Below are 21,732 nucleotides of genomic sequence, written 5' to 3'. Positions count from 1 at the left end.
AGGAAAAGAAAATAGAAGTGAGTCAGAAATCCTATCTGAAAACAAATCTTTCCTTGATATGTTTCTGTTTGGGATTTAACCACAACTTGTGATGCTGATTTAAAAAAAACAAAAAAAACAACCTTGACTGCTGTTTTTCTTGCTTATGAAGGGAATTAGTTACGGCTCATTATACGGTAGATTAGACTTCAAATGAACCTCAAACAGGTTTATAATTTCAAGTGTGTTTTTTCCATCAACATAAGTAGAAGCAGGTGTCTGTTATATGCAGTTATAAGCTGAATTTTATTTATGTATTAATGTATTAAGAATATTTCCAAGGAACGTAAATTATTTTGTTTTAACAATGTTGTGTGAAAAAATTCTACTTGGCTGACAGTTACAAGTAACTTCATAATAAAGTAACCATGAAGTTCTACAGATGTAAAATTTTAAAGCCGTTGGTATGTCAAACAGATGCCAGCAGCTGTTCTGTGCTGCATTAATATTGAACTGTCATTGCGATTTACAGTAGTAGATTTAGTTTCAGTTTTAGTATTTAAACTGAATGGGAATTTAATCATGTAATAAAACCCTAAAAAGTTTCCTGATATATTAAATTAACAAATGGCACAAATTTACCAAACTGATCCTCAACTATTTCTCTGTTACAAAATCCTCCAACCCTCCATCCGCCAGTTTGACACTATTGTGCTTCGTGATCTGTTGATTTACAATGAACATGGGCTCAGTAGTTTTATTGTAAGCGAGTTCCTCTTACAATTCCAAACATTTATTAATCCATCGCTGAGTCTAGTCCTCACACATATTTATTTATATGCCAATGGGACAGATGTGTAGATGTGTGATGATAACCACCTATTCAATAGTCCGATAACAGTCAGGTCAGGTGAAGCTAAGTAGGTTTTTTGTTTAAAAAGTCATCACCCATGAGTTTAGGTGACTGTATATGTTAACATGGGGCCTTGTACATTTTTAAGATACAGCTCTGCAGAAATCCATTGCACAAAGTATACATTTTAAGACCGTACTAACACTGGATAAACACCTACGAACAGATAAGTCTAACACCCTGGTTTGTCCCTAATAAATCCTTGCTACATTCAAATGGATAAAGCCTGCTGCAAATCATGTCCAGATAAACGGTGCATTGATACCCTGAAAGGTCAGTGAGCACAGCCCCTACATGGACCAGGACTGCATCGTGAATTAGAACATGCACCCCTAAAGCTGGCAGGAATCAACGAGCTGAAAGATGAATCGAAGCGAGGAATGTCCATGAAAGAGAAGGAAACATCAATGAATTTCAAAGAAGTGGAAAGAAAGAGGGAGGTGATGAATGAACGATCTGTGAATGTGGAGAGAAAATGTAAAAGAAAGTGAAAGAGGGTGAATGAGGAAGAGGAGAAAAAAGGGGTGCATTCGACAAGATGGAAATACCAAAGGAGTACAGATACAAAGGTCATGACGGTGGAGAGAGATAAATGGATGAAGAGAGGGCCTGAGAAAATGAAAAGGGAAGGAAAAGACAGAAGGTTGAAAGAGTGGAGGGAAAAATGAGAACAGTGGAAGAATGACAGATAGATGGATAAAAGGAAGAGGGGAGCTAACCTGAAGCCTGAGAGACACTGGTCCCTTTCAGAAGCAAAGGTTGAGGGTTCAAGTCCCAACAATGTGCCTTTGACCATCTGTCATGTAGATTACTAAGTACTCCACTTACACGCAGGGAGTTATGGGAGATATGTGTGTGTGTGTCTATGTGTGTCTTGTGCACACAGCGGGAGTATCCTGTATCTCTTTCCTTTGTGAAATCTTTATGGTTCTCTACTGTTATTAGTGTGTTAAAGAAGGAGTGGATGCAAGTGTGTGTATGTCTGTCTGTGTGTGTCTCTGTGTGTGTGTGTGTGTGTCTGTCTGTGTGTGTGTGTGTGTGTGTGTGTGTGTGTGTGTGTGTGTGTGTGTTCAGAGGGGCTAGCCAAAACCAACCTCAATGGCGATGGTTATTTTAACATGAGCATTGTACAAATCGCAGCAGTAGACCTTCACCAAGGGGGGTTCAAGTCCTGAGAAACTATTTACCCAATCTGTCTCCACTCTGCCACACCCTGAAGACTGAAGACACTCAGCGGCTTCTCTCCCTGCAGTCCTCCAGAGGTCTGATCCAGCGCTAGTTTGGGCCTTGTTTCCTGATAACGATTGGTCGTAGAAGTTAAGAAGTTTCCTAAGAGCATTTTTTAGGAACACGTGTTTGCTAAAGCAGCACTCAACAAAGTCAAAAGAGCTTCTTAATGACGGTGTGTCTGTGGAGCTGAAAAGGCTGAATACACTTTAAAGTCAGTTCGCTTATTTAACATCTTTAAGCTGTGTTATGTATCAAAAGTAGAGCGCAAAGACTGTACAAATGAATTGTTAGTTTTTTTTTTTTTTATTAGCGTCTGTCTTTGAAATCAAATGTAACTTGAACACCTCCATAATACAAAATGGACTTTAAAAATAACCAAAACAATAAAAACTTAAATCATTTTTGGTTTTTCTCATCGGATGCAGCGCTTTTTTAATTTTCTCTTACCGCTCTACAATTGGTTAGAAGATGCCTATTAATCTACATACAACCTTTAGATTTGGTCTACCGTCACAGAGCTTTTGGGAAGCACCTCTTAAGTCTAAAAAGGTATATTAGATAGATTTTACAATCATCTTGGCCTTGATAGTCTGAAGATGTAAATTTCCAGCTGCTGTTTTAAAGCCAGTATTGGTAGGGTCTTTAATTTGATTAAAAAAAATATTAAAAGCTTTTCTTTGTAGAATTTTGTTTTGTTTTGAAAATGTTAAAAACCTGCACAAGTCCTGGACTCACATAATAACATCTCTTGACAGAGTCCTATAGAAATTGATCTCAGTTTGTGGCTGACAATTGTTTGTGAAATCTGATGCTGCCAGTGGTGCAGTGTAATGTGCTCACCCATGTGGATTGAAAAAGAATGCCACAAGTGTTTAAATAATCTGACAGCAGCAAACACTGAAAACCTGTGCACATGAATTAAACAGAAAGTCCATGTTACTTACATGGCCATCTGCAGCACACGTCCACCCAAAGCTTTTAATGCTTTCAACAAATCACAGTGAAAACTGTGTTGTCACTTGGACTAATGTTGAATTTGGCCTCGTCCTAAATGTCACCGACAGCCAAGTGCATGCTGGGTTGTGGTGCTGAAATGACAGATGCCTTGCCAGTGTTTTATGGTGAGTCTTGCTGTTCCAGCTTGAAGAAGAAACATCCCTCCTCCGCTCGTTTTTGCTGGCTCAGATTGATAAACAATGTCGGCTCTGCTCGCATATTTTTTCACTGGAGACATTAAAGAATTATCAGGAGTTAAATATCTACAGCTGGACCTTGGAGCAGAAATCAAACCTACAAAAAGTAGAGCAGAAAAGAGCTTTTCAAAAACCAGAGAGGGTTCCTTTTGTCTTGTCATGTCACTGCAGTGTCGTACCATTTGGCGTTTTGGCCCCAAGCCAATGCAAAGTGAGCGAGAAACCGGGCAGGGTGATGGGACCCTCTTTAATGTAGGATGGGGGACATTAAATGTTCCACACACTCGGACATGCTGCACCCCTGCAACAGAAACAAACACACCCTCTCTTGTAGCAATCAATTAGTTCCACTGGAGCTGCTGATAAAAGGAGCCGAGGATAACAGACTCTACTGTGGACTGATGTGTCAATTAAACAGCAGCTGACGAACATGCAAACATCAGTTAACTCATACCATAGGAGAGAGTGTGTGCATGTGTGAATGCATCGATGTGCTTGTCACTGACATTGAGGGCAACCAGCTGTCTAACATTCAGCATTTTATTTTGTCTATACTTAAAACCACATATTTTCCTTTGTTTGCTGAAACAAAGCAAACCAACTTGTTTCTTGATTTTTTTTTTTTATGTTTTAAATGTAATTTCGATTTTCTTTTGCGCTGAATTTGTTTATATTTCATACAATACATTTAACCAATTTATCCGCAATTACATCACAGAAACTTTGCTCGTCATTGCTTAAAAAGTTGAACATGGACATGTTTCAAAGAATAACAAAGCCAATAACTGACTTATTGTTAAATGTCAGAAAAACAATAGTAACATAATTTTATAACCATCAATAGATTTGACTAAACTCAAGAAAGAAATGTCAGAAATCCACATTTCACTGCATCGGTTAACAGAAAATGTGCGAGACCAGCAGGGATTTGTCTGAAGTGTTTGTGACAGAGAATCTCGTAGAGAGTTGGAGGCTTCAGATGAGGCAACGAGGGATTGAGGGATTTGAGTAAAGTTATTAATTAAAAGACTGAAGTCCGAGGAGAAAATCAGGGAGAGATGTTGCGTTGGTTTTGTCTGATGTGAGGAAGGAAAATAACATATTTCTGAGAAAGAACGGTGAGATTAAAAGGACAGAAGGAAGCTGAGGTTAAGTGAAGTGGAGTTTGTTATAGATCATTTTGGATGAGAGAGACAAAGTAAGAGAGAAGTGTGTGGTGCCGTTGCGTAATGGAGTTAAAGCAGATTCAAAATGGGAGGAAAAAGAGATGAAAGTGGACAAAAGACAAAGAAGGATACAGAGAAAGCAGCTGGCTGTCAGGGAGGGGTGGAAGATGAGGGGAGGAAGAGGAGAGATGATGAAATGAGGGAGGAAGGGGGAGGCCACGGAGGGTGAGTGTTGATGAGGATCGGGGGTGATGAAGTAACACCCTGCGCTGTGTTTTGATTGGCCCAAGAGGGAAGATTGGGTAATAGGAACAGTAATAGGCATCCTGAGACGAACTGAGGGAGAAGATGGCTTGAATATGTCAGAGCGTGTGCGTGTGCGTGTGCGTGTGCGTGTGCGTTTGAGAGATATGAAGAAAGACAGAAAAAGGATGGAAAATGGAGTGAAATGAAAGGGTCAGCTGTGTGTGTCCTCCTTCATCTCACTCCTCATGTTTTTATCACATGATCACACGTCTGGCTGTGTTACAGTGCGAGCTGTGCGGGACATCTCGGTGAGGAGCAGGGACAGGTTGGCAGGAAATCCCAGGATTAACTCTGTTAGGAGTCATCTGTGGTATTTCTGCCAGTACAGTATCTCAAAAGTTTAAACAATCAAAGCACAGATATGTTGAGATCGTATAGCTGTAAATTATTACTTTCTAAGAAGCATAAAAAAGATATCTGGGAAATCATGTGGCAACAAAAAACCTTATTGTGAATATGTCTGTGTGCAACTTTATCAAATGATAAATAGCATATTTTATCAAAACTATTCTGAGGTCAGAAACCTGAAGAACGGAGGATGAGCTACACAACATATGTTTAATGTACATGACATCAGAAAAGATAAGACAATATTTATAGTTTAATAATAAAATTTGTGTCGGTCTGAACTTTGCTATTCCACTATCTCTGTGCTTCAAGAGGTTCCAGCTGTGCCTTCCTTTATCTGCTGCTGTTGTTTTTATACACGACAGAGAAACGTAATTCATCCTGTTGGTTGTCCTGACATATCTGTTGTTGCCTTGGAGACATATTTCCAAATGATCATTTGTAAAGAAAAATATTTTTCCATAGTGGAGTTAATATACTTATTGTGTTCAGCATTTAGTTTTTCTGCCCTTATGACCACCCTCTCTGTTCAGACATGACAGATATAGAGTAAATCCTACGATGAATTGTCACACATTAAAAACAGTTAAAAGTAAATGCAAGAGCACTGTAAAAATAACTTTTGTGCATAATCTCTTTTTTTAGTATTTGTTAAAAAAAAACTTTTTTAAATTAAGACATTTAGATCCATAATTTAAGTAATTTGTCCAACCCTGATACACACCTCACAAAGAACCGTAGAAGGAGGCTCAATGTAAAGGATGAGAGGAAATACGAGACCTGGGAGAGAGGGATGAAGAGGAGAAGGAGGAGGTTACTTTATGCGCATGCAGCAGATTCCAGGAATATTTGGCGCTCTGTAATAATATACAGCTGAGATCTAATGATACCCTGGGAAGTCTGTCAGCGGGTGTAATGAGTCTTTGTTTGTGAGTGTGTGTTTGTGTGTCCGAGCTCCTGAAAATTGGATATCAAGGAGCAATATTTAGAGGAAGAGTCTGATAGTAAGTTTTGTTTTCAATGTGACTGAAGCTGGGACTTATTGATTAATGATGGTGTGTGTCTGTGTGTGTCTGTGTGTGTGTTTCTGGATGTATTTTGTACTACAGGAGGTCTAATGGGTTTCAGATGTGTCCCTCTCTCCCACTCAGCCAAAAATAACACTGATGCTATCGTGTATGCATGTGTGCCTACATTTATGCATGCGGGTTCAAACATAGCTTACACTCAGCCTGTGCCCAATTTGTACATTAGAGATGTCAGCATGAGATTAGAGACTTTTTAAAAAAAAATTTTTTTAACTCACTGCCACTATCAGTAAATCTTTTTCTTCTTCTTTACTTTGGTTTCTAAAACTGCCAGTGAAATTCTTGGCTCCATTTTAGTTTGTTTTTTTAACAATCATCCTTTTATCACTAAATACAGTCATGAAAAGAGCCTCCAGAGACTTCACATTGTGACCGTTCGCTGTGTCTGGTTAGAGGACACACTGATGCTGATTGAGTCGTTGTTTCTGGAAACCAAACGATGAACTTTCAGTTCAGGATTCATCACCATCTTTTAGCATTGCACCACTGGAGATGCTGTGGATCATAATGTGTGTTGGCCAGCTTAAAAAGTATTCGGAACTTCATCTTTATCTATTTTTCTCAGTGGTTTTCTACTTAAATGTTGAGATGTACTGTAGAAATTCTTTACATAGACAATTTGTTTACAGCTATATCATGTGAGACACACAGGCTGCTTGTACAGTACATGTGTATTCCTGTTTTCTGTCACTGCGAGAAAATTACTGTAAACAGTAATCTGTCCCACATATATCCACTGCTGTACATAGATTTACAAAGGAAAACCCCTTTTCATTGTCATTCCCACATTCAGCTGTTGTAATTTGAACTTTTATTTTACTCTGAACTGAAACAACTGATGTAGCTGCATATGTCAGTGTCTCATAAAAAGCAACATAATTGTAGTTATCAAAAGTGGAGTTTGATAATCTGAAAAATACTACTACAGGTTCTCAAGCTGCCAGTTAGATGCCCACCAGTGAACTGGTTCCCATTCCCAGAACGTTAAATACTGCTGGTTTTTCAAAGTCTGCTGAGATCTCAGAGAGATGCACAAGGTGCCTTAGGTCTACAAATTTAAACGATGTGGTCAGGTTTATGAAAAGATAATAAGAACATTACTTACAGGTGTTATGTTACAAATGCCATGTAAGTTACATACACAATTATATATATATATATATATATATAATTATGTACATTATGGAAGTCATACATGTTACATGGGTTTACTCATGTACTTTTCTTTAAATTCATTCAAGTTGTCTTTTGTTTTCACATGGACATGAACAGTAGTGTCCTCTGTGTAGGTCCTGTGTTTGATCCTCACTTCCTCTTCCAGACTTTTTCACCCTCTATATCTTTCACTGACTACCTTCTTTAAATTGTATGCTTACAGCACCTACATCAAAGGGCACCTTATGCGTATCTCCTAGACACCCACAGGCTTTAACAAAACTGCAGCATGTGACAACCTGAGAATGAGAACAGGCTGAACCAACACGTCATTAAGCTCAATAAAGACTGCAACTTTGATTCATCTGTAAAAAAAAAAAAAAAAAAATGTAGCATGCCTTTATGGATGTTATGTGCAATAAGCGTTTTTTCCCTGGAGTAGTTACTTTTTGAGTCTCTGCTGGTTGCCCAGCAACCTCAATGTGACCACAAGACGGATGATTCCTTTAAGGAGAACTCCATGTTGGCAGCGTTATGAGTCCCCGGGTAGATCGTCCATAAATTCATCTTCCAGCAAGCGTGGGTCCAGGACTTCAATTCTTCATGCAGAGTCACCAGATCCAATGAACTCCGGGTCTTTGGACTGTCGGAGAAGTCAGAGCACCAGAGGGACATCTACGCAGACAAAAAGAGATTTTGAAAACTCCACACAGAAAGGCTGTAAAATATGATGGAAGAAACAGCTGCAGATAAAAATTTGTCGATCATACCTCCGACTTGGGACCCAATTTAAAATGTATTCCCACAGTGACGCTGTCCTCAGTTTCATCACACTAGTTCTGTTCTTTTTGTCTTTATTCAGAAGTGTGATTACATTTCATTGGTTCTCGGGTGATGAAAGAACCATGTAAGCTCCCTGATCAAACAAAAATATGCAAAACGGCAGCAGTGAATGAGATCACAATGTCCACACGTCTGACTCTTAGGTCTGACCGGCATCAGAGCACGACTCAGCCCAACCGAGCACAACACTGACAATGTCAACAAATCTCAGAATAAATCATTTCATACATGTCTTTGTCGTGGGTGAGACGCCATAGTTGAGGTTTGACACAGTGAAACCAGATGCTCTCTCGCGTGTCGCTTTGGTTTGGCCCGTCTGCTGTTTGTCGATGCAGCATCGGCCAGCTGCCTTTAGGGAAATAATACACATTGAATACAGATGTTTTTGCCATGGATGTTGTCAGGAATCTGTAGATATATATACAGTCAGCAGACTGGAGATGGATAAAAAGAGAGACGAGGGAGTAAGATCAAGTAGCAAAGTGTGGGAAAGACAGGAAGACAGATGGACAGACTCTGAGGATATAGTGTTTAAAAGGGACTTCAAGAGAAGAAACCCAACCAGAGAGGAAGCTGAGGTTGGATAGGACAGGAGACATGATGGAGAGCAGAGAGAGGTTGAGCAGATAGATGGAGGAGAGGTGCAGATGGATAGACAGCAGGAGAGAGAGGTTGGTGAGAGGTGAGACGCTGGTGTGACTTCCACAGTGAGGTGATGAGCTGGTGGAGTGATAACAAGCTACAGATGGAAGCTGTTAGCTCACCTTTCCTCTGTGTGTGTGTGTGTGTGTGTGTGTGTGTGTGTGTGTCACTGTAGTATTTATGTGCTCGCATTCTTGTTTAGGTTTGAGAAAGATTTTATGTGCGCAATGTCAGTGATTTATGAGATACAAACGCAGAAAGGAGGAATGTGCTTACAGGTCTGAGTGTGTGTATGTTTAGCAGAAAGTAAATGAAACTACAAAGAAAGTGATAAACCTGAGGGAATCCAATAAATACTGATTCAATTTATGGATGAAAGTTCAGTGAACTCAGTCTTTCATAAAATATTTTCATAATGTGATCAAATCATCTGTCAACATGCTCGTTAAGTCACTTCCTGCTGCCCTCTGCTGTAACACTGGGGCAAAGTGGTTTCACTCCAACACTAACTGTACATGTGGAAGTTGTCATTTATGAAAATGCCCCAAAATTATATGTTTATATTAAACTAACAAAGTCCCCTAGTGACAATAGAAACTATGACTCTTGTCCGTCGAGGGCAGAATAGTTTAACATGTCTTTAAAGCCACAAAGTGCCTCAAAGGAGGAGGTTCGGGGAATGGGTCAACAAAATGTAAGACTGTTAAACTATGTTAATCCAAAGCACGATGTGAACCAAACTGACCCGCTAAGTTTTTGCGGCGAAACACAACCAAACCTCAGCTATAGTGTTTGCTTTGAGACAGTGATGCAGCCACTTTGATTGTCAACACTTGTGTCAGATCAGAGTACACATAAGTGTCGTTCTAGATAGCATGGCTTGTCAACATACTGTGTTGTTTGATTTGAACGACATCTATGGGAGAGATGCGTCTTTATTTGATTTTTCATGTGATTTTGAGACCACATATCAAGCATCACAAGCATGACATTACGTCAAAGATCTTGCGTCATATATTACATGACACTACTTCAAAAATATGTTCTTAAAGAAAGAGCAGATAAAAAATATGTTCCCGACACAGTTAGGATTTTTTAAATGCTTGCCTTGGATTCTCTCTCCTCCGACCCCACTAACTCTGGCCGTCCACAAGCAGATGGGTCTCCCTGTGTGAGGTGGGTTCTGCTCAGGGTATCTTCCTGTTAAAAGGGAGCTTTTCTATGCCATCATTACCATATTACTAAGATTCAGGCTCTGGGTTCTTGAAAGTATCTTGAATTTGTCCTTTTTTAGTCACTTTGTGTTTCATTGATTTGACATTCCTCACCAATTATACTGGGAAAAAATATAATTTATTGTGTCCTAACTAGAAGTTGTAATGGACTTGATTTGGAGTTTGCTTTTGCTCTTGCTAACTTTTAAATTGTCATTCAGCTTCATTTTCAGATTTAAATACACATGGTTCACAAAGGTTAGATAACTCTGCCCTGTTAACCAGCCAGTATCCATCACAATCTTCACTGTCAAAACAAAGAGGTGTGCTGTGAACATTGGCTCTAAACCCAATACCGACTTTATCTGTTAAAGGTCTTAGGCTCACACCATGAGCATACACTCACTGTCACACACTCTCTTGTGGTTTTTCATCACTCACTCTCCAGTTTGAGGTCAACTCAGGGCTCAGGGCTACTTGGAAAAAGTTAAACTTGTGGAGACAGACGGTCAACGTCGGAAGATACTCTGAGGTGTCGGCATGTTCGCTGACAAATACTGAATTCTTGCAGAAATTTGCAGCTTCACATGTCACTGTAGACTGGTTAGTGAACTTATAAATGTATTGGTTGGTGTGTAATATTGTCCCTGTATCTGCTTTTCTATAAAAAAAAAAAAAAAAAAAAAAGTTGGTAAAACATTATGTGAAATGTTCATTTTTAAAAACCACACGAATCATCAAACTACACGGAGAAAATACAACTTCTGATATAAAAATGTATAAATCAATGGCACATATCTCCAGCATATAGTGTAAAGCAGGTCTAAAGGTTATCTTCCTTCTTGTCTTTCCATCGTATTTCTTCGACTGCCTGTGGACTGTCAGTCCCGGCAAACCAATCAGACATCACTTCACTATCCGTCTTGGAGCTTTCTCTGCCTGTCTCTCTTCCTACTCATTATTTTCTGACTTTTACCAGCTGCTAAAAGCCATGATACTCCGCTCTCTTCTCCTTCCAACTTCTTCCTCTGACGTTGTCTAACTCCCTCCCTCCCTGCCATATATCCCCGATGCCCTCCTACTTCTGTATCTCCTCGTTATTCTCCTGCCAGCAGCTTTCACGTTTTATATCCAGTCGTTCTTACAAAGCTATTTCCCTCATCACTGTCTCCAGAGTTTTCGTTTCAATAACATCTGTCCACTGAGGCCGGCCGACAGTGTTTCACTGGAGTTCATCCTTGTAAAGAACCGATTACTGAATCTACATACGCAGTAAAAAAATGACAAGTGTTCAAAGGTTTCTTACATCACTGCAAAAGTTCCATCTGCACTGGTAAATAGGTTGATCGAGGGTGAAGTTGTTTGAATGGATTTGTGTGTGTGTGTGTGTGTGTGTGTGTGTGTGTGTGTGTGTGTGTGTTTGTTGCCTGCAGGCTGAAGAGCAAAGACTGAAAAACAGGACAGATTGACTGCAGCGTCTTCTGCTGTGTGCTTGAAGAATACAGTACATCCGAAAAGTATTCAGAGCGCTTCACTTTTTCCACATTTTGTTATATTAGAACCTTATTCCAAAATGGATTTAATTAATTTTTGTTCCTCAAAATTCTACACACAATACGCCTTAATGACAAGGTGAAAATTTATTTTTTTAAATTTTTTGCAAATCTATGAAAAATAAAGAACGAAAATATAACACGTCCATAAGTATTCACAGCCTTTGCTCAATACTTTGTTGAAGCACCTTTGGCAGCAATTACAGCCTCAAATCTTTTTGAGTATGATGCTACAAGCTTGGCACACCTATTCTTGGGCAGTTTCTCCAATTCTTCTGATGGACCTCTCAAGCTCCATCAGGTTGGATGGGGAGCATTGGTGCACAGCCATTTTCAGATCTCTCCAGAGATGTTTAAGTCTCCAGTTAAGTCTCGGCTCTGGCTGGGCCACTTAAGGACATTCACAGAGTTGTCCCGAAGCCACTCCTTTGTTATCTTGGCTGTAACATAACAAAATGTGGAAAAAGTGAAGCGCTCTGAATACTTTTCGGATGTACTGTATTTCTAAAATGATTTAACAGAAAGTGTTATTGATTAATATCATTGTAAACTGATTGTCTTTGGAATTTGTTGGACAAAATTAGGACATCACCTCTGGCTATGACTATTTCTGGACATTTTACAGCTTAAACAATAAATTAAATATATGACAGAATAGAATAGAAAACAAATAGATGACGGATTATAGAATAAAGAAAATAATCTGTACTTGCAGCCATGGTGAGAAGTATTCAGACATGTGTTTAAGCTTAGCAGTGTGAGAAACTGAGATTTCTAATAAAAACACATCGACTGTGTGTGTGTGTGTGTGTGTGTGTGTGTGTGTGTGTGTGTGTGTGTGTGTGTGTGTGTGTGCGTGTGTGCGCGTGTGCGTGTGCATGCGTGTGCGTGCATATCTGCGTGTGAGTGTGTGAGTGCGCGATTTCCCCAGTGATGGACAAGGTGTCACCGGTACATGGGGCCCTTGTGCTTCACTCGGTGCCCTTGTTGAGTGGCGAGTGACTCAGGCTTACTTTCTCACCGTGTGTGTTTCTATCTGTATGTGTGTGTGTGTGTGTGTGTGTGTGTGCGCATGTTAGTCTGTGTATGTTGGGTCGAGAGTAAAATGGGGGAGAGGAAGCACGAGCATGACAGACGAGCGATGAGAGATAGACGGAAAGTCGATTCAGCCCAAGGACTCCTCTGCCGAGAGTTTGGCATACCGATGACATCTTCTGACATATTTCTCTCCTCATCTCGTTACCTCGACGGAGAGAGAGGAAGAAGCTCGGTGACGAAGATGACTGGACAGGACGAGAAGAGAGAAAGTAGGAGAGGCAGAAATAAGAAGTGCTTCTGTGAAATGTCAAGGCTGCGGGAGACAGAGGCTGGGAAGCTATAAGCTTGTGGTTGTGTTTATGTACTATTGGTTGTTCATATATATGTGTGTGTGTCTGTTAGGGAAAGCGAGGAGACACCTCATGTCTAGGTGAACTTGAATTCAACCCAATCTCTACTGCTCCTGCAGAGTCATTGAATCAACCTTTGAAACTGCTGCCAGGTCACTGTGGATTTCTTACTTTGATACTTTTTACTTTTAGTTGAATTAATTATTGTCTGCTTTTGCTACATTTAATTAAAACTTAATCAACCATACCCAGTTAATGTTTCACATTTCCTTCTTTTGTTTTGGTACTGTAAGTATTTTTGTGGGAGCATCCCAAAATGTGTTTGCAGCAGCAACAGGAGTGAGTTGTGAGACAAATACAGAGGAACAAAAATGAGATTCTCACAGGAGACGCAGGGTTTTCATACGAATGAAGAGAAAAATTCAAAGTTTGATCAAAAGTAAATGAGACATGTTAAAATATACCCGATTATAAACGGATGTAAAAAGGTAATTTGGGAACTTTGTGAGAATCAGTTAAATAACCTCTCAACATCAAAATAAGATTCATCACATGTTGCACTGGTCTTACATTTAAATACTGAAGTAGTGAATATGTTCTTGTTTTCTCACAAAAGCTTAGCGCAAATGAATGAGTGTTATGGAGTATTTTTTAATATTTTTGTGCCATAGGGTGTTGACATGTAGTAAAAAGTTATCTGTACTGCTTCAGTCACCGCAAAATGTCTAAAATCTATTCATTATAGTGAAGATAGGGACAGTATGATTAACCCTTGACCTGCCAATCAGTGGAATTAATGCAAGAAAGGATGCTACAGTGCTGAATCTCATTCAGGAAAACCTCTGGGAATGGTACACCCACATGCATTTCCTGTATGTTTTTTTGAACGCCTCCCTTTTCTTCTCTCTCTCTGTAGACCTGCAGTCCACCAACAGGTCATCTGTCTTCAGTGGTCATCACGGCCAGCTCTCTCTCACCACCGTCTTCCTGGACGAGTACCGTGACCGCCTCTTCCTGGGAGGGAAAGACGTCCTGTACTCTCTCCTGCTGGGACCTGCCAGCAGTGAATCCAAAGAGGTGAGGTTTCTCTACACAGTAAAACATGTATCTTAAGTGTTGTGCTGTGATGATTGATGTATAGTAAAAAATACAGTACAGTCTGCATTTATCACTGCATTTAGATTCAAGTTGCAGTGATTCTGCAAGCGGTTTCAATCGGATGATATATTACTGGGAGAGAAAGGTACAGGATTTTGTTCCATTTTACAGAATTCCTTTTTTACAGAACATCTGTTAAAGTGCTCTTTGTTATAAATCAGCCATAAACATGGTGACTCAAACCTGAACAGCAATTTCACTTTATATTACTATTGCATTGTACAGTAACAGAAAACAGTGATGGAAATATTAAATAAAGCTTAAACAAAGGGCAAATTTCAGAAAAAAAAGCTAAAGATGGAATGGTCCTACATCGGCTTTCTGGGGTAAATTTGTGACTTCGCACCAGAGGTTCTGGCCTATACATGTTCTGCACACAGTATATCTGCTTGAAGCTCTGGCTCTAGCACCATAAACAGAGTTCTTCTAACCCAAACCTCAGTGAATACTTACATCTCTCTTCCTTGCCAAAGCATTTGTACCCTTTCTGGTGCAGGAACGCCGGTAAAATAGAGCTACTCGTAAATCAAACCACCTATTTTTCCTTTAGTCTGTAAATGCACTTGTCACCTTGTTAAACACAGTGGTAATGCTGAGAGAGTAACAGCAGAAAGACGTCAGATTTGTTAAAGGTGTCGCAGATTTCCACAGTTATCAAACTTTGAGAGTCTGACGAGAAACTAGAATTACTGCTCGGCTCACCACTCAAGTTGTAGTTTGCAAGCATATCTGTCCAAACCCATATAGATGTTGCTCCAAAAAAGCTATAAATTCTAAAATGTGGATGGTTCAACTTCAATCCTGACAGCACAGAAGATCTCTACAATCAGCATAATTTGTAGATGGACACCACAGAGTAATGTGACCAATTTAATATCTGTCATAAATGTGGTCACAATCTCCCCTTCTTTTCCTCAGTTTTGGTGTTAAATAATGGACAGGAAAGAATAATAATCATTACATCCGAGATACTTGTTTGAAATATTGCTATAATGAATATATCTTTAATTGAATTATGGCCACAAACATGTGTTGTGAGGTCACAGTTACCTTCAACCACCAAATTGCAATCATTTCATCCTTGAGACAAATATATATCGCATTCACAAAAATGGAATTGACGGATAGGACAGACGTGAGGTCATATTAAGCTTGACCTCTGAGTACCAAAATCGACTCAATACATCCTTCAGTCCAAGTGAACATTTGAGCCAAATGTTAAGACATTTCCTCAAAGCGTTCCTGAGATATCTCTTTCACAAGAATGGGAAAGATGTGCAGTCACGGTGACTGTGACCTCTGATCTTTGACCACCAAAATCTTAGCACTTCCTCATTGATGCCAAGTGAACATTGGTGCCAAATGTGATGACTTTCCCTCTAGGTGTTTACCCGATATCATGCTCACGGGAATGGGTCAGTGTGATAGGATGGCATAAAAAGAGGCTGAAATAATGCTGTAATACAACTATCACCATTTCAAATTTAAAGCTTTTATATTAGATATTTTTTTTATCACTTTAAATAAAGATACTTTTGGGAAGAATCACTTTTTATTTCACTATAAGGCAGTGCTTTGGCATCTCAGTTGAAGTTAAGATGATCAGATACAGTATGTTAACAATTATGGAAAAATGGGTATCTCATATCAGAGTGTAATCCATATTTAATGTAATTTATTCAGTGGAACAGTAGACCGATGTCATTTGTAGACAAAGGGAGTTATTATACCTTTGATTTATATCTTATGAACTTTCAGAAAGTTTTTATTGGAAAACTTTGTCATCAGGGAAATGAGGGAGTTTAAATTAAACCAGGATTTCATCTACTTTTGTTTCTGTCGAAGAACGGTTTGGGGAAAATGTGCTGCTTATGTATTCATGTTTTTTATTTTCCTGTAGGCTGCCCAGTGTATTCTGGTGTTCCTTTAAACTGGTTTCTAGCACACACTGAACAAAAATATCTCAAAAACTGAAGTCCCCGGTGTGCATTAGCACTTCAGCAAGGAGTGTCAGTGTGTGGCTGTGAATGTGCGTGTACTTGTGCTCATTCATGGGTCAAAGAGACACAGTGAATGGCTGAATGGGGAATTTAAGCACACAGGGAGCCAGCCAGATGTCGCCCATCTTATCCGCCTCCTATTTCTCCTTCATCTCTCGCTCAGCCTCCTTTCACTGCGCTCTGACTTGGCTCATGATCATACCTCACTTGCTGACACTGTAAGCTGTTTGAGGTTTAATGCCCGTGTGTGTGTTGTAGCCAACCATTGTGACTTCAATAAAAGAAAAGTTTACAAGTTGACACACATCTTCCAAATACTCCTTAAACCAGAACTGGAATAAATTAATGAATTCAAACGGTGTTGGTTTTACATTGTGGATTATCTCTCTAAGAAAGCATGCTAATGTTAATGTTGCCATGACAACCGATACGCAGCTGATTTTTGCATCATTTTGTAAAATTTAGAGCCTCAATGTCTTTGAGTTGATTTGAGTTCAGATGTGTTTTAAAGAAATAATTCAGTATTTTGGGAAATAGTGTATTCAGTTTGAAGTGAGATGAGAGGAAAGTCAGCACTCTTATTTCTGCTCATTACATTCAGAACTGAAGACAGGCTTTTAGGCATCCTGATGAATTACACGTTTTTTTTGAATCATGATGTTATGGAAAGGATTAAAATCAGACAATAAATTAAATCACTATCTGCTCAATAAGTGACTCTTCTTTCATCCATACCACTTCTCTAGTTCATCAGTTTTCTGGAATTTAAATGACCACAAATTATAGAAAATACATAAATTTAATGACGAGAACAGCCATTGTTAAATCTGCTACTCCAAATTATGGTTTTGCAGCCCAAACTTTACCCATGAAAGACCACAATATCTATCTGGCATAAGAAGCTTGTTTGTCACCCTTTCCACTATAAAATCTGACCAACAGCGTGGTAATGGGAGGGAGAAGTTATGAGGCTTTAGTTAAAATGGAGCTAGATGGCAATAAATCAGTCCATCCAGTGTGTTTCTGCCCAGAACTGGATCTAGTACTGACTGAATCAAATCTGGGAAGTGGAAAAATTTACCCTACTAATAATTACCCAGGGAAAAAAAAGATAAAATAAATACTGATTTAGTGCATGTAAATGTTTAATGTGAGGGAGTAAATATTCCACATTCTCCATGCTAACAGATAAACACATCTGATTGGTATTTAATATCCCGTCTTTGATTGTTGTATATGAAATGTTGAGTCCTGTTTTTTTGGCCTGGAAATGTGGCCTGCTGTCAGAGACATTTGTTTCGGCACGTTCAGACAACTGATTTATTTTGCTCAGTGTTTTGGTTACACACAGTATATCTTGCGTGATGTGCTTCCTTAGTGAGTCTGGAGATGGCAACTTGCCCAGCTCACTTAACATAGCTTAACTCGAGAGGAATCTCTTTGGCCTGAGCCGAATAGTGTGTGAAAAATGGAATGTTGTGTTGAAATTTAAACCTTTTCTCCGGGGACCAAACTTTTTTCTTCTGAAATTCTTACAATGTTTCATTCCAATATTTTTAATCAAGCAGTTTTAGCCTTGTTGTATACAGCGTTTATACACTGAGCTGACAAAAACAACAGGTAATCTTGTGCATAAATTGCAACTGAGATGATCAAAATGGAAATGCAACAAACTCTGCCAACATCAGTGTGCAGCAGCTTGATCTTGCTACAGGCTTTCAATTAAAAAAAGAAATTTAAAAGGGAAACTGTTTATTTTGATTGTGACATTCATGCCCACTAAATGGATTTCTTTTTTCAGAATTATGATAAAAGTGATGCATTTATTTGTCATAATCTATGTGGGCTTGATGAAACTTCTGGCAGTTGTCCAGAGTCATTAGTCAAATGGTATAATTTGAACTAAACATTATTTTGATCTATTTTAGACTCCATTTGGTTCTGTTTATCTGTCCAGGATTCTCTGATCTCTTAAAGAGTTTGTCTGGAGCTACTGTCCCTTTTGAAGGTCCTGTTTATTTTCAGAGGAAGTTAAAAGTTTCCGTTTGAAGTTTCCAACTCTTGATTTTCTCTCTCAAAGAGGCATTGTTCTAAATTTAAAGATCAAAGAAATAACCAGTGTTAATTATGTTTGAAGGTGGACTCAAAGAAAGAGTACTTTGAAGAGGTAGAGTCATAGCGATGAAGTGACAAGAAACATTTAAACAGAGGCAGAGAGAGGGGTGGCTGGTGGAGGTCGGCCACATTAAGTCTATCTGATGATAGATGGAAGATTGTAAGACCTTCTCTGCCAGGTTTTGCGCTGGACTGATTTCATAGTATATCAGTATTTGTCAGGCTATAAGCTGCTTTAGGTCAGACTTTAGTGCGAGCCAGACCTTTCAACAGACAGACATTCATATCAGTCGAGGATCAAGCCAAAGAAATAGATTCAGAGATCTAAACTGAAGCCAATATGTTCATTTCAGTCGGCCGTGACACAAACTCTTGTTTCAAATGGATTTCCACCATTGCAAGCCACAAGTAGAATGAAGACAGACCCTCAAATCAGAGGGTTTGAAGGTGTCCATTTTGAAAGAGCAGGCTTAAGTTACCATTTCAATTTTATTTTTCGCTTAAAATTTTGATCTGAATAGGAATTTAAGTTGACATGAATGGAAATTCTCTTGTTTACCATTTTGTCAAGAGTTCCATGAGAAGTCCTTATCATGGCTGTACAGTTTACTGGTTAAGTTCAACAATGTCCCTAAGAAAAAAATGGTTCGGTTGGGGTGGATAGTCATCGTATAGCACTCAAATCTTACATCAGAGACCAGGGTTCTCATCCACACTCGTGCCATTCAGTGTCTCAGGTCACTTAGGACTTTAAAGAAAATAATTTCCTAACTTTAACCAAGTACTGAGTGCATAAACATAACCATGAACTTGAAACATGCTGTGGTCAGAAATTTATCGTGGCAGAATAATATCTTGTCAGTTAATGTAAGCCAATTACATACATTCAGTATCAAAGTATTTTATATATAAATTAATTTACCATGTTTCATTTTTACAGCGATAGCAAACATAATCTGGATGCTGTTATGTTTCCTTCAAAGTGTGTTTCAGTTTAATTGTACAGAAAGGTTATTTTCAGAGTTGCTAATTTAGCTGGAAAAACAACTGGAAACAAGGGCAAACAGCTAACCTAGACAAAATATGTCTGTATAAATTATCAATTCACATTCAGTAATTTGTTTGTTTACTTCTCACAAAAATTTGCCTGACTATTTCTTGGTCAGTTGCTTTAGAACCAGTGGAAAATACAGGAATTTAATAGTCCCAGCCCAGAAATACTCTAATGCATTACATTAAAACAGCAAATTGTCATTGATACGCTTCAGTTTTTGTACAAATTAAAATAACAAGATACAATAAGTCCTGTTAGCTGGCTAGCTTTGTATTTGTTGTCCAGAGAGTGGTGTCTGTTTTTGTATTGGCAAGAAAACAAAATCTTTCAACTCCTCATATTGATCCCTTCAGTACTTTTTCTTGGAGTACTATACTCAAGGTATTACAAAAGTATCTTGCAAATATTACAAATATAATGTAAGTTCCTGAATGTTTTCTTATAGGAAAGCAGCTACACATACTATTGAGTTGCCATAGTAACACTGTTTTTGTAAAGGACTCAAGTCTTGGAAAATAAATACAGAACTAACATTGAAATAAAGGCTTTTCAATGTTACTGTGTCACATTGCTTATTTATCTGGAGCTTCAAATTAAGATGAATAATGTGTCACATAATTATAACTGTGGGAGCCACGAGTCCACTGTTGGCAGTGATGACTTCAAATTTATCATGACAGAAGAGATATAAACTGTCTCAGAGTTTTACTGCCGATACAAAATTCAGGGTGGTATGAGTAAAAGGAAGAGATTGTGGTTCAGTTTGGAGCCAACAAGCCAGAAACAGAAATTCTCTTGTCTTTTCAGCTTAAGTTACATCTCCATTTTTCTACATTACTTCCATTACTTACACACTCTTTAAGAACCCTGTAGTCACCACAGTAGCCTTCACACACACACACACACACACACACACACACACACACACATACACACACACACACACACACACACACACACACACACACACACACACACACACACACACACACACACACGTATGTACGTGTGCTTTATACACAGTGAACACTGTCAGACCTAGAAAAGCAAGTCAGAACGGTTTGTTTTCCCCTCTGGTTGCTATCCTCCCTGTGAGCCCTAACAAAGCCAGTTTCTTCCTGGACCAGACAAAGACTTATTGTCTCAGACAAACCCGCTGGTCTTCTGCATGAAACTACAGCATTACACACATTATTTAAGGCCCAACTGTGAGACACTTTCCTCTTCAGTGGCATTTTGGTTTCATTTTTCATTTGCAGAGAGCAGTGTAAAAACTATCCTCATTGTTCCTGGTCCAAACCTGATTTCATTGCTTATCTGAGATCTACGCTTCTTACTCAGTTGGCAGAATGAGAGGAAGATTTTGGGACTTTCCTAATCAGGCAATCTTGGACCTATACTGTGAGAATTTAACTTGAAAATAGAGGAGAGTTTAAAATAATTATATTTTCTTTTGTTTTTTTAGGCACCAGATAGTCTTGAAAAAATACAAATGATTTCATAGCATCACAAAGATTCCCCGTGTTTCTGTTTGGTGTGTTATTACTGTCCCTAGCAAACAAGCAAAGTGTTGCTCAAAGAACGATTCAACCAAACAACTTCCATATCAGGTACTCAGTTTATGGTTAATCACGAATGTGAAAAAGACCTTTGGTAATTAAACAATCAACGTGGGTGTGAGTAGAGGGGAGGGACAATCACATATCTCAGTGGCAAAATAACACAGGGCCTCATTCACTAACTATTCTTAAGAAGACATTTAAGAAAAAACTTAAGAAGGTATTGGTAAATGATGCCCATATAGTGTTTCTCTGCATGTAAGGATGGTATTTCTTGCAGTAAAAACTATTTATTTTACATTGAAGTCAAAATACAAATAAAAATAAAAACTGAAAGGGATGAAGTTTGTGGGTCTAACAGCATTTCATAATTGCATTAATAAAATTCAACAGCAACGTAGCTTTCTAAAAAAAAAAAAAATTGAAATTTATGTTGTCTCTAAAAAGACATACTGTTGATCTTTATGAATGTATTTTTTCACTACGACAAAAAGACTTACAGTTTCCACTATATCTAAAAACGTGGGCAAATAAAACCCTAATTATCTGCTTGTTTAAATAACTTAACCTTTTCTTTCATGAACCAGTGACATCAACCTGTGTGGGCTTCTGTCTGTCTTGTCTCAAACAAGGTTACAGCTTTACAAGCCTGACGTTACCTCCTACACTCCTCGACTTCCCATTACACAACCTTTGTTTCATCATGTGGGGGATCCGCTCTGCTCAGTATGCATTTAATTGCCGTAAAGTTGAATTTGGGGGGAAAATAATTCACATTTAACGACACAAAGGCGGATCATTATGTTTTGATTGCATTAACAGAGTCTA

The 21,732-nt window shown here is 38.7% G+C and overlaps 1 protein-coding gene across 2 annotated transcripts in view; it reads left to right on the top strand.

The window, feature by feature from the left end:
• The window catches only part of sema3bl (sema domain, immunoglobulin domain (Ig), short basic domain, secreted, (semaphorin) 3bl), a 68,409-nt gene that overhangs the window by 5,857 nt on the left and 40,820 nt on the right, over positions 1-21,732 (top strand). For both annotated transcript variants that reach the window (XM_069140219.1, XM_069140218.1), the window contains exon 2: positions 13,935-14,095. In XM_069140219.1, the coding sequence (XP_068996320.1) occupies positions 13,935-14,095 (161 nt within the window). The remainder of the gene's footprint in view (positions 1-13,934; positions 14,096-21,732) is intronic.

The sequence above is a fragment of the Embiotoca jacksoni genome, unplaced genomic scaffold (genome assembly GCF_022577435.1).
Source record: "Embiotoca jacksoni isolate LCO1_2020_lvr unplaced genomic scaffold, fEmbJac1.0.p SCAF_9, whole genome shotgun sequence".
Lineage (NCBI taxonomy): Eukaryota > Metazoa > Chordata > Actinopteri > Embiotocidae > Embiotoca > Embiotoca jacksoni.
This window is presented reverse-complemented; position numbering and strand designations above follow the sequence as displayed.